The sequence below is a fragment of the Balaenoptera physalus genome (genome assembly GCF_965194825.1).
Source record: "Balaenoptera physalus genome assembly, chromosome: 3".
Lineage (NCBI taxonomy): Eukaryota > Metazoa > Chordata > Mammalia > Artiodactyla > Balaenopteridae > Balaenoptera > Balaenoptera physalus.
In genome coordinates, this window is record NC_138890.1 from 65,662,900 (window position 1) to 65,676,029 (window position 13,130).

The 13,130-nt window shown below is 42.2% G+C and overlaps 1 protein-coding gene across 10 annotated transcripts in view; it reads left to right on the forward strand.

Annotated features, from left to right (window-relative positions):
• CDKL3 (cyclin dependent kinase like 3) overlaps positions 1–12,938 on the forward strand; it is a 114,959-nt gene extending 102,021 nt beyond the window's left edge. For 9 of the 10 annotated variants that reach the window (XM_082454748.1, XM_082454749.1, XM_082454741.1 and 6 more), the window contains 3 exons: positions 4,674–4,782; positions 5,545–5,606; positions 6,240–7,456. In XM_082454748.1, coding sequence (XP_082310874.1) covers positions 4,674–4,782; positions 5,545–5,606; positions 6,240–6,404 — 336 coding nt within the window. In that variant the 3' untranslated portion in view covers positions 6,405–7,456. Of the gene's footprint in view, positions 1–4,673; positions 4,783–5,544; positions 5,607–6,239; positions 7,457–12,835 lie in introns of those variants that run through there. The other variant, XM_082454750.1, reaches the window with a different exon arrangement.
• Positions 12,939–13,130: the final 192 nt, after the last annotated feature.

Below are 13,130 nucleotides of genomic sequence, written 5' to 3' on the forward strand. Positions count from 1 at the left end.
CTTTTCTGATGCATAAAAAGACACCACATGGATGAGAAATTGTCTAAAAAGATTGCCACTTGGGTCCAAAATTGGACACACATGAGGCTGCTCATGGCAGCATTGTTTTGGGTGGCACCGGGAGTGCCCATTACTGTGGAGCAGAGAGGCCACATGCCATGTGTACATGGTGGAGTCCTCTGCAGCAGTCAGGAATGGTGGACTGGAGTGCACATGGCAGTGTGGTTAGGTCTTAAAAACAAAGTGCGCAGTGGAAAAAGTAAGACCCATTGAGATCTATATCACAAGGCTATGGATGTAAATTAAAATGCATGCAAACCAGACAACAACACACACTCCCTTGAACACATACAAGCCAAAAAATGGAATTAAAGATATTAAAACAGTTGCCTGGGATTTCCCTGGGGGTCCAGTGGTTAAGACTTCGTGTTTCTACTGCCGGGAGCATGGGTTTGATCCCTGGTTGGGATCCTGCATGCCGCACAGTGCAGTAAATAAACAAACAAACAAATAAAATGGTTGCTTGTGGAAAGGACAGGAGTGAGGAGTGGGCATAAGAGGAAATACATGCGTACATACATAAAAGCACGGCTTTGTATGGACCAGTTAGAGTAGTAAAAGAGGAAGGGAAACTGTTATAAATTAAATATTAAAAAATTATCAACTAAAAGAGACAGAAGAGACATATCAACAAAGACAAATGACATTGCTTGGCTCCTGATTAGAATAAAGTATTACAGAAAGATACTTGGGAAAATCAGGGCAGTTTAACTTTTGACTGGATACTAGATGTATGAAGGAATTATTGATTTTTTAATAAAAGAAGGAATTATTGATAATTTTTAAAATGTGATACAGTGGTTATTGAAAAAAAAAGTCTTATTTGTTACAGATAAATACAGAAGTATTTAAATATGAAAATATCCGTGATTTGCTTTAAATTGGTTTTAAAATAGAGATGGGAGGTATAGATGAAACAAGATTGCCATATGTTGATAATTGTTGAAGCCAGGTGATAGGTACATGGGGGTTTATTACATTATTATCTCTAGTTTTGTACATATTTGAAAACTCCCATAAGAAAAAGTTTGACAAAAGACAGGTTGGTAGGTCTTCTGTCCTATTCTTCCAGGCCGTGGTTTTGTGCTAACAGGTGCCAGTGGTTTAAATAGATTGCTCCTCTTATAAACATGATCTCTGTGTAATTCTGGGGGCTTCCTGAGACCCAGGACCCTACACTAATGTGGAGATTTCAGGCAGATAAATGGACTAGCAGAGGAAAGCATATTCTTAGGTAAATGTTTAGGCTCTCCTCAAATTAGTATAATTTTTGGTGGCTAGAATTCCCCTTAAAGACAGATTTCTCTTCCCTGACAATACCCAGCGCAGCACTAGGTACACAGAGGGGATCCTAGCAAATTGACTTGGATTAAGAAACCTGATTGTTCAGGCTTAATTCATCAGCTTACTCCAAAGGTTAGATAGTCTTCAGTTTTGAACCTTGAAATATATGTCAGCAGAAAAGCAGGCAACAAGGCTGCATATTGCTATGCAGATGACATATCTTGGAAGGTCCTTCTGTTTGCATGTGAGTTCTCTTCTTGAAGAAAGACTATTAACTCATGCTGCAGCCTGCTGCTCTCTGCTTGGTTTTGGCTATGTCACTAAGCCCAAAATAGAAAGTTCTTTTACTGCAAAGCAGGGAAAGAGGTCTAAATTATCAATTCAAATAACAAAGGGCAGCATTATACTGGTTTTTCTTGGGTGGGGGTGGGGAGAGAGAATGCCTGCTTCATCAAGGAGAAAGAGTGATCTGACACTGGTAGAGGCTGGGACCAGGAGACAAGCATACACTGTGGTGAGTTGGGCTTGTTTCCCATCCTGGCCCCCCTCACTCTTTGCAACTGTGTCACCTCTTTTAGGACATGGGAAAGCAGCTGAGCCACTGGGGATTCAGTCCCAGAAATGTCACTGAAGTTATCAGACTGGAAACAGTTCTCTGAGCCAAACCCCTTCTCTCTCAGCTTTTAGTGGGGTCAGTACCTTGCCACAGAGTTAAACAGCAGGGAGATATTTTTTCTTGTCAAATGGTCAAACATTTTAAATGATCTCTAGGGTCAGAAAGAGTTTGGGGAAATTGGCATTCTCATACATTACTGGAAGGAGGTAGATTGATCCACCCGTCTGGAAAGCAACCTGACAAAATGGATTCATGGTGTAGCAGAGAATGTAGACCCAGAGGCTCTCTCACCTACAGCTGGTGGAAGTATAAACCAGCTCTATAGACAAACTCTTGTGCAAGTACATCAGGGGACCTTTACAGTAATGTTCATAGCAGCAATGTGAACAAGAGCTAAATCCCAGAAACAATGCACTTGCCCATGAGTGGAAGAGTGGATGGTAAACTGTGGTGTATTTACGCACTGGGATATTTTACACCAGTCAAAATGAACTACAGTAAAATGTAATGATATGGATGAATTTTTAGCAAAGTAATATTAAGTGAAAAAAAAATCCTGAAAGATTACATGCAACATGATATCCTTTTTATAAAGCTAAGAACAATTTTAAAAAATTACTCTTTAGGAATATATACAAATACAGTGAAACCATAAAAGGAAAAGCACGGAAATGAACATCTGATGCAGGTTCCCTTGGTTGGGGAGCACAGGGAAATGAGGGGGAAGCCCTTATGGGTTAAATATTGGTTATTGTTGAAGTCCTAGCTTTTGTTTGGGGTTGTGGATTCACAGGTACTGATTACATTATTGAAATGAATTTACCACCTAAATTAACAAAATCAGGCCATCCAGTAACAATTATGATAATGTCATAAACCAAAGATTGTGGTTAATTCAATTCTGAGAACCTGACATTAAGACAAAACAAAATAAAACAAAAACAGTCCTAGAAATGTCACTGAAGTTATTGACACTTGGCAGTTATTCTATTTCTAAACATTTATCTTAAGGAATAAACAGAGATGCACACAAAAATTTATGAACAAGGACATTTATCATGGTATTTACAAATATAAAAATAGGAAACAATCTTACTACCAAACTAAGGGATTAGTTACCTAAGTTGGGTTACATCGATATGCTTGAAAAAAAGGTAGTCTTTTAAAAATATTCTAAGAGTATTTAAGTACCAATGTATGGAAAATACTATATATCAGTTGAATAAAATGGGTTACAGAACAGACATACACAATATAAACCCAGTGTTTTTATTTCCTGTAAGTATATATATATACACACAGAATAACTGGGAAGACTATACATCAGAATGATTATATCACTCTTCCCTAGATGTTATGATTATTTTTTCCTTAAACTCTCAGTAGTTCACAAATTTTCTACAGTGATCATTAATTCTTTTACAATCAGGAATAATTTTATTATAAAAATAGATGTTAATAGTAGTAGCTAATGTAGATGGAGTACTTGTCATGTGCTAAGAGCTTTACTTGGGTTAATTTATTTAACGCTTAAAATAACCCAGTGAGGATGGTACTATTATGATCCCTATCTTACAGATGAAGATACTGAAGTTTAGGGGCTTAAATAACTTGCCTGAGGACACAGAGGTCCTAAGAAATGGTGCCTTGAATCAGGCTTCTAGGGAGCCCTTCAAAGAGTGGGCCTGATGGAAGAGTCTTGGTCTCCCTGGCTCAGGGATGGCTCCACCAGAGAGAATGATCTTCCTGAAAACAGCACCGGGAACTAAACAGCCTGATGTGGACCTGAAATCCACATAGAGAAAGAGACCCCAAGGGATGCCTGAGCCAGAGCCCATACAAGGGAGCCAAACATTGAACATGGGGAGGGAAGACATGGGGGAACCAGGGCACCCAGCCCTGAGGATTTCTGATGAGCCCTTGTGGAAAAGGAGATCCCATCGATTGAAGAATTGACTGGAGAGCAGAGATGTTTTTACTCATGGTTCGGGCCAGCTCTGACTCCCACCAGCCATTTCACTAGGATTGGTGTCCAGAGCCTTCGGTAGAGAGAAGAGGGTGCTCTAGGCATGGGACAGAGCCAGGGACTTGGCTGTGGTCTCTTCTCATCACTCATGCTTTAAATATAAGCTCTGATGTGATCAAGGCATCAGAGATAAAATGCCTTTCTCAAGCTCAGTCAGCAGGATCTGGTATCCAATTTGGACAAGACAGTGGAAAGTAGACTCAGGGGGAAAAAATCCCTTGGTCTCAACACCAACACATGGGAGTTGAAGAATTTGACACCTTAACATTGTAGAATAAACAAATGTAGGCATGTTTTCCTGTTTTCTTCAAAACAGCTAGAACAGATATGATTTAAAGGGAATGGATTTTAACAGTTAGTTCTTCTCTTCTCAGCTGAAGAATTCTGGACTATCTTTCAAGATGTAGCTCAAGCATCAGCTTCTGTGGAAATACTTCCCAAGCTGCTCGAAGCAACAAGGCCATCCCTCTTCTATAAATGTTTAAAAAATGACTTGTTTACCTGTCGGACTGTCTGTCTTCCCCTGCTGTAGCATAGCTCAGTGGACTGTGTTATACACCTCTAGGTTTTCCCTGCTTTCCCTGTATCTATTTCCATCAACTCTCCCCCCACCCCCAAGCATCCCTGTGCATGCTATGTGGTAAGTGCTAATTAGCAAATTTTTTTGGAATTTTTTTTTCTTTTTAGGCTGCACCATGCAGCATGCGGGATCTTAGTTCCCCACCAGGGATCGAACCCGTGCCCCTTGCATTGGGAGCTCAGAGTCTTAACCACTGGACAGCCAGGGAAGTCCCTGGTAAGTGCTAATTAAATATTGCTGTTGGAACAGAGAGCTGTAGAGGTTTGTGGTGTAGTCTTCTAGAATTCTCAGAGCTGGGATCCAATCCCCTTTTTGTATCTCTGATACTGGAGAGAATCTGATGAAGGCTAAGAACCCTTCCCCAGAAAACACATGCAAAAGAAAATTCCCAATTGTATAGCAGTAAATACACACACACACACCAACAAATACACAAATGAGTGCATGTAAAACTGGGGAAATCTGAATAAAATAGGTGGATTTTACCAATATCAGTATCCCAGTTGTGTACTGCTATAGTGCAAGATGTTACCACTGGGAAATTGGGATCTCTATTATTTCTTACAACTGCATATGAATCTAAAATTATCTCAATAAAATTTTCAATAAAAAAGAAAAATCCTGTACATTATCCTTTAGGAATTGATATATCCCCTTGAATTCACCCATGAATCCTAGTTTGAGAGCTCCCCAATATAGCTCAATCTCTACATTGTTGGAGGGGAAACTGATGGGAAAGGATGTGCTCAAAGTCATACAGATTGTTGGTGGCAGAAGAGGAAATGAGCCCAGCTTTCTTTTCCTTACACTACAGCTGGCTCCTGGGAGGAAGAGAGTGCTGTCCACATTGTGCTATTTTCTTGACTTAAAGGCAAGACAAACCAATCAGGGAAACTGATATTCCCTGACATGGGGAGCAAGCTGGGTAATTCGTTTGTAGAATTATTTGGTCTTTTTTTTCTTCTCATTGCTTTTTAGGCTGCCTGTACTCAGCCTATGGATGGGAAGGATCTCATTCCCAAAGAAGGTGGCTTGGAAAGGTGTGGCTGAGGGACCAGCAGCCTTTTTGATTCTGAGTGCCATAAGGGGAGCCAAACTGTGCCTATGGGTTATCCCAATAGGGTGGAAATGGAGGAGTAGGAGAGAAAGAAAGAGAAGAAAAAGAGGGGACATCAGGAGGAAAGAGAGCAGAAAGGCATGGTAGGAGGAGAGGAAAGTGGAGGAGGGGATGGGATAGGTGTATTTAGGGAGTAGGATTGATGGGGTGGGTTGGACCACAGGCCAGTCACTAAGCTGCAGCCTTTAAGGACACCAGTTATTGTTCTATTCTTGGAGATTGCTAGGCATTGAAAGTGTCAGATGGTCGAGTGGTCAAGATATTCCTTTTATGAAAATCGCTTGTGATCTGATGCTAAAGGCTCTCCAGTAGTTAAGAGTTTAGGTACTCTGTACTAGTTATTTTACAAGTTACTTAATCCCTTTGTGCCTCAGTTTCATCATCTGTAAAGGAGGATAATAATGGTACCTACCTCATGAGTGGTGAGGATAAATTATATAATACATGTAAAGCATTTAGAAGAGTACCTGACACATAGTAAGTACTTAATTAATGCTGGCCTTATAATTGTTACTACTTGACAGAGACTCATTTCCTCTTGCTTGTTCCTCCAAAGACAGAGACAGTGATTAGCATCTTTCCTCTAAGAAACAACCCTCAACATGTAGGCACTAAATTATCCACCAGTTTTCTCTTTTCTGCACACACTGTTCCTTCTTCTGTTTGTGAAACCAATTCCACTACCATCCACTACAATGAGAACTTAAAGAGGAGCACATAAGTACCTGGTAATCAAGGGGTCTCCCTGGCTGGTGTTCCCTCTAATGGCTTAGGGAACAAACACCCTGGTGAGGGGAAAGTTTGTTTCTTTCCATCTGACAGGAGTGCAGTATGGTCCTATCTTTCTGTTTTTACAAATGAACTTCAAAGCACTGTTTAGATGCCTCTGTGCTTGCAAATTCACCTTCTTTGGGGGATCTGATTTTTAAACCTTGCCTAGCATCAAGTTAGAGTGGTGGTGAACTGATTAATCTGGAAAATAAAGAAAAAAATATGAACAGATTTTTCACTCCCACCTCCAGCAAAATGTCCCCCTCCTCGGCAGTGTTTCTGGGAGTCTTTAGGGAACACCTCCCATGGGCTCACCAATAAGTCCTCCATTCATACCTCTCTGCTCTGACAAGTGCCAGGTCTCTCTGAGGTTCCACTAGATTCTGGGGCTAGGTGCTCCCAATCAAGAGAGACCTAGAGTCATCAGGGAAGACTGTTCAGAGGGTGTGGGGCTTGAATGACAAGTAGGGTTCATGTAGATACAAGGGACTATCTGGGAAGCAGGGACAGGCTGAGCAAAGAGGTGAAAGTAGGAATGGAATGGATGAGGATAGCTTTGGTCTGGGAGATTTAGGGCCCCACTGAGCTGAGTGGAAGAGCTTTTAGTGAGAGGTAAGGCAGGAGAAAAGGCCATATTGAAATGCTTTGTGAGGAGACCGTTTGAGAAGACCACAGGAGAGGTGAGACTTCTTTTCACAAGAAAGTGGGGGCCCTTGAGTAATATTCCAGGGCATGGTGGAATATTTACTAGAACTGTTGGCTACATGTTCTTTGGGCCTGTGACTCCCCTAAAATGTGCTGTGTCATATTTACTCAGGTATTCTGAAGATTTTCTTTTCCCAATTATAAAAGCAATATGTTTTGTTACAGAAGTAAAAAGAAAATAAAAAACAATCCCGCTTACCAGAAGTAGCTGCTGTCAACACCTCACTGTGTATCTTTCTAAAGTTTCTTATAAACATATATTTTATAATATATATTTAATAAAATTTGGGTTATATCATACATGCTGTTTTTTAAGGCCTGTGGTAATTTTTAAAATTACTTTATCACATAAATAACATTCCAAGCTTCAGTTATTACAAAGTCACCGAAGGAATTTTTGCCCAACTACTTAATATAGATGTTAGCTCATACATGTTTAAAACTTCCTATATAGTTCCCCAGAGAACTTCGCATTGGTGGCACTGCATTGAGCCTAGCACAAGCCCAGGAAGACAAGAAGAACAGAGAATTCCAGATGTTTTGTTTGTCCAGGTGTTTTCATTGTTGGAATGTAGGACTCCCCTTACAATGCAAATGATTTTTTTTCCTTGTCTATAAATAATGTTTTACTGAAACACAGTTATACTCCTTTATTTACATTTTACTGTGGCTGCTTTTTGGCTACAATGACTGAGTTGAGTAGATACAACAGAGATCATATGGCAAATCTAAAATATTTACTCTCTGTCCCTTTACACAAGTTTGCCAACCCCAATGCAAATGATTTTTTAAAACCCCATGTTATAATAGGATTCTGCTGCAATAAATTTATATCTCGATATACATAATATCTTTAAAACTGAAGGTAAAGTTTCTGTCTGTGCTCCCCATCACCGCTCCATACCCCAGCCACTACTATTGGCTCCCAAATTTCCTGTGTCATCTGCCCCATAAACTAGGAGTATCTCCAGCCTAACCACTGTACATTCATAGTTTGAATTACACTGGGATTAATGGAATATTTATATTCACTAAGAGGCCTCATTTGGAGAGTGTACAGTTAGGTGATGTATGCATGAGCTTGCTGCCACATGGTACAAGTTTATTATGTTTAAGTCATATCTAAATTGGAATAATCTGACCCAGTGAAGTTTGGATGGGGCAAAAGAGCCAACTTTCTGAAGTTGTAAAACCACTCTTAGATGATGCCAGCATTTAAATCTAAGTAAAACTTGTGGTGAAAGTTTGGGAACTTTTGACCTTATCTCTTTAACTGTGGTACATTAACTGAGTGATTCCAGTACCTAATTTCTATAAACACCTGCTCTCAGTTTTTAGTACTACTTCATACATGCTGTTTTATAAAGGTATTTTTTTCGCTTAAAATATATTGCAATTAATGTTCTATGTCAATAAACATATTTCTATGATAAGATTTTTAATAGCTGCAAAGTTGGTGACAGTATTCTTAAGGTTTACCCAGCCTTCCCGAGTGATGAACTTTGCTTTCCATTTCAGATTTTTTTTTCCTTTAACAGAAAAAAATATTCCCTCTGTAACACAATGGTATCTGGATGTCATGGACATTACTAGGGGACATGGTCATATTTTCTTTAGCCAAACTGCAGAGCTAAGGGAAAGGGCTGATTTATATCTGTGCAAAGTTCCTGGTCACAAAATTTTGGCCACATCTATAAAATTCTAATTTCAGGTGAAAGGGCAGTATAAGTTTAATTTTTCTGAAAACCACAAAGGAAAGGAACAGGGATAGATACCAATGAGTTGTAAGCATCATTGCGTATCGTGAGTGCAAAAATCTTCTGGTAGTTGGGCAGGCCCAGTTGATCAGAGCATAGCAGGCTTCTCATGGGCAGAGCCACTAAGATGTTGACTGCTCAGATCTGTTTTTGGGTTTCTGGGGCATATATGGCCTTGCCGCAAAGAGTGTGTTATCAGATATGGCACCTTTTTCAGAGAGAAGACAGGAGCATAAGACTGACCAACTGAATTAATTTTTGGATTTATTCCTAAGTGACTTACTCTCTGTACAACAAACTTTCTGAATGTTTGCTTGATGGCAAAGGAAGAGAGAGGGTGTTCTTTTTGTTCCATCTCTACTCTCTTTCCTTGAATATCCTCCCCCTTCCCCGCTTGATCCAATGGCTTTGTGTCTATATGATGTTTTTTTGGTGGGGGTGGAATCTTAGTTCCCCAACCAGGGATCGAACCTGGGCCCCCTGCTGTGGAAGCGCAGAGTCCTAACCATTGGACCGCCGGGGAATTCCTATATGATGTTTCTGATAGTTATGTTTTGTTTCCAAAGACCACTATGTATTTCATGGCAGACACTGAGGGGCTCCAACTGGCATTAAAGTATATTTAGAATCAGAGACCACTTAGAAATAATAATAATAATACTAACTGGACATTTATGATATACTTTTTGGTGTCTTACATTTATAATTTCATTTAATTCTCAGAAGAGCCCTTTTATTGGCTATTATAATGATCCTCACTTTATAGATGAGAAAACTCAGAAAAGTTAGGTAACTTGCCAAATCTCACACATCTAGGCAGTTGCAGAACTGGAATTCAAATCTGGTCCATCTGACTCCAGATGCCATTTCTTACCTACACAGCCCTACCTTCTGTCTCAGTAAGTTTAGAAGTCAGGGAACTAGAAGAAATAACAAAATATACCTAACATAAGGCCAGGAGAATTGCTGACAAATAAAATACATCTCATTCCTTCTCCATGTTTAATGTCAATTTTTATACCTTGGCTAAGAGTGCCCTTTATAAAGCTATTTGCTCAAGGTTATCTTCCTCATACCCCGCCCCCATCATCAGATGATTTTTATTTATACCTATGTTTAAACATCATAGGCAACCCTCAGACTCACTGTATACTGAATTTGCCACCTGAGCAAAGATTCTTTTTTGAAGCATATTTGCTTTACTCATTCTCTGGTTTTTGCCAAGAAATAAAAAGGACAATTCTTTTTATTTATTTATTTATTTATTTTTGGCTGCATTGGGTCTTCGTTGCTGCACGCAGGCTTTCTTTAGTTGTGGCGAGCGGGGGCTCCTTTTCGTTGCGGTGCACGGACTTCTCATTGCAGTGTCTTGTCTTATTGCAGAGCACAGGCTCCAGGCGCGCAGGCTTCAGTAGTTGTGGCACGCAGGCTCATTAGTTGTGGCTCATGGGCCCTAGAGAGCAGGCTCAGTAGTTGTGGCACACGGGCTTAGTTGCTCCGCGGCATGGGGATCTTCCCGGACCAGGGCTCGAACCCATGTCTCCTGCATTGGCAGGCGGATTCTTAACCACTGCACCACCAGGGAAGCCCAAAAAAGGACAATTCTTTTTGGCTTGCTTTTAACTTTTTGTTCCAGGTATTCCTCAGCTCTAGAATTGAGACAGTCAGGTCTAATTAGCCAAGACCAGATAAATCAAACTGAATTTTCAGATCCATTGGTTATTTTGGGTGCTACAGAGTAAAAAAAAAAAAAAATTCTAGATTTCTTCTAAAGGAAACGATATTCTGATTTAGTTCTGTACTGTTTATAATCATATTTGCTTTACTTCACGGCTTGAATGCTAATAAGAGCTTCCTAGAATTCATTCCTTAAGAAGTTAAGTCATGGCATCTAATTATTTGGCAGGATGTTTTAAGTATATATAATTATATCTTCCATTTTTGTGGTGGTGGAGAGCCAAGTCATCTGCATCAAGAGAAAATAATACCTGCATTAATGCTACCAGCTAGGATCTCACAGCATTTTGGAAAAACCCACTCATTATAATCTAGGCGTATATTGAGTACTCAATACTTTTTAATCTGCCAAACTAACATCACCCCCACCTTTTTAGATAAGAGAACTCAGGCAAGGGAAATTATACTGAGCCTGCTCCATATTTCAGTCCTTTGAGGTCAGTTGTGTGAGTGTGGCTGAGACCTTGCACTTGGGAGTATGAAGTTTTTTTTATTTTTATTTTCTATTTATTTATTTATTAATTTTGGCTGTGTTGGGTCTTCGTTGCTGTGTGTGGGCTTTCTCTAGTTGCAGCGAGCGGGGGCTACTCTTCGTTGTGGTGCGCGGGCTTCTCACTGTGGTGGCTTCTCTTGTTGCAGAGCACGGGCTCTAGAGCGCACGGGCTTCAGTAGATACGGCGCGTGGGCTCAGTAGTTGTGGCTCGTGGGCTCTAGAGCGCAGGCTCAGTAGTTGTGGTGCATGGGCTTAGTTGCTCCGCAGCATGTGGGATCTTCCCGGACCAGGGTTTGAACCCGTGTCTCCTGCATTGGCAGGCGGATTCTTAACCACTGCGCCACCGGGGAAGCCCGGGAGTATGAAGTTTTAAATCCTGACCACTACCTTGGGCAACTCCCTTCTCTTTTCTGAGTGCCTGTCTGCTTCTTGCCTGATGAGAAAGGACCACTTCTCACAGGTACAGGGCAATGGTGAATAAGATAAGATAGCTTTATAATCATGGGCACCAAGTGATGATTTTTTTCCCCATTCATTCCACATAGTCTTAACTCTTATTCCTCTGTGTTTGGGGACGTTAACTGCAAAACATAGTCAGAAATTGAGAAAGTGGAATTGCAATTTCCAGCCCGGGTAGACCACGCCAGTCAACCTCGCCAAGCAGGTTGTCTTGGATGAAGGAGAATTTTCAGTCCCACCATTGGCTGATCCTGGCCTCCAGGGCCTTCTCTGCTTGTTGGTCAGGATGATGTGGTCAAGGCTGCAGAGTGAGAGCTCTCCTCCAGCACACTGCTGAGTACTTGGGTTGGCAGTTATTGGGAGTAAGGAGTCTAGAAGACAGGGACCAGGTTCACCTCTTGCCTTGCCCTTTAAGGTTTAATGTCTTTTGGAAAGCTGCTATCTCTCAGGTCCTGTGGACATCATAATCGCTCTTCTGCCTACCTATCCGCAGACCATCCTGGGAAGTACTGTTGGGAGAATACAAACTCCACCAGGGTAGGGTACCGTGTCTGTTTGGATGACCCTCCTCTCTCTTAGTCATGGATCTAGCACATAGTTGGCACTCTACGGAGCCAAATATTTCTGTGAAGGGAAGGACGACGAAATGTGAAAACATTTCACAAATCTCAAAGAGATTAACATCCAGACAGAGGTCCGATCCTAGGGTATCCGAGCTTTATATAAAGCGCGGACCACTGCCGCTTCTAACACGACCGGGTCCCGGGCAGGACGGGTGCATCTATCTCCTTGCGGCCTTTCCTTGAGAAAGTAGGCCCGAGTGGGCAGGGGTTGGGGGAGGGGAGCGTTTCTACTCCGGAGGAACCGGAGTAGGAGGAAGGCGCACACCTTGGGTACAAGGGGTGAGGCTGCGCAGGGCGTGCGGAAGCCAGGAGAGCTACGAGGCCCCAGCCATCGCGCCGGAAGAGACATCTAAGCCCGGGGATAGGTGTGTGCCGGGGGAGTCAGGTGCACTGCGCGGCCCTACCCCGACAGGTACACCCTCCTCCGCCTACGAGTGACCTAATTACAAGGTGCCGGCCGCGCCCGGAGGCGAAGGTGGCCACTCCAAGCAGGCTACCACTCGGCGCCCGTTCTTGCCCCCAAGATGCAGGAATCCCACGCAATTCCAGTGTTGTATCACGGAGGAGCCATGGGGTCGCATTTCTAATTTCCGTGATTTGATTTCAGTCGCCAGGTGAAGAGCCGAAGCGTATCGCCTTAGAGAAAAAGTCTCCAGCAGCAAGGAGCCACCCTCCCACCCCGACTGCGCCTGCGCCACGTCCGCGCCTCCGCCGCGCAGGACGTACTGCTCTGGGATTAGCCTACTTCCCAGCTGCAAGCCTGGCCCCTGCTCGGTCTCGGTCTTCCCTTCCCCCTCGGCCTCTCCCTTCTGGAGGACAACGCCCTAAAGGCTAAGGTGCCTGTTACCAGCTGGCTACGTTGCGCCTGCGCCTAAGTCCCTAGCACTCCAGTCGGGCGGCTG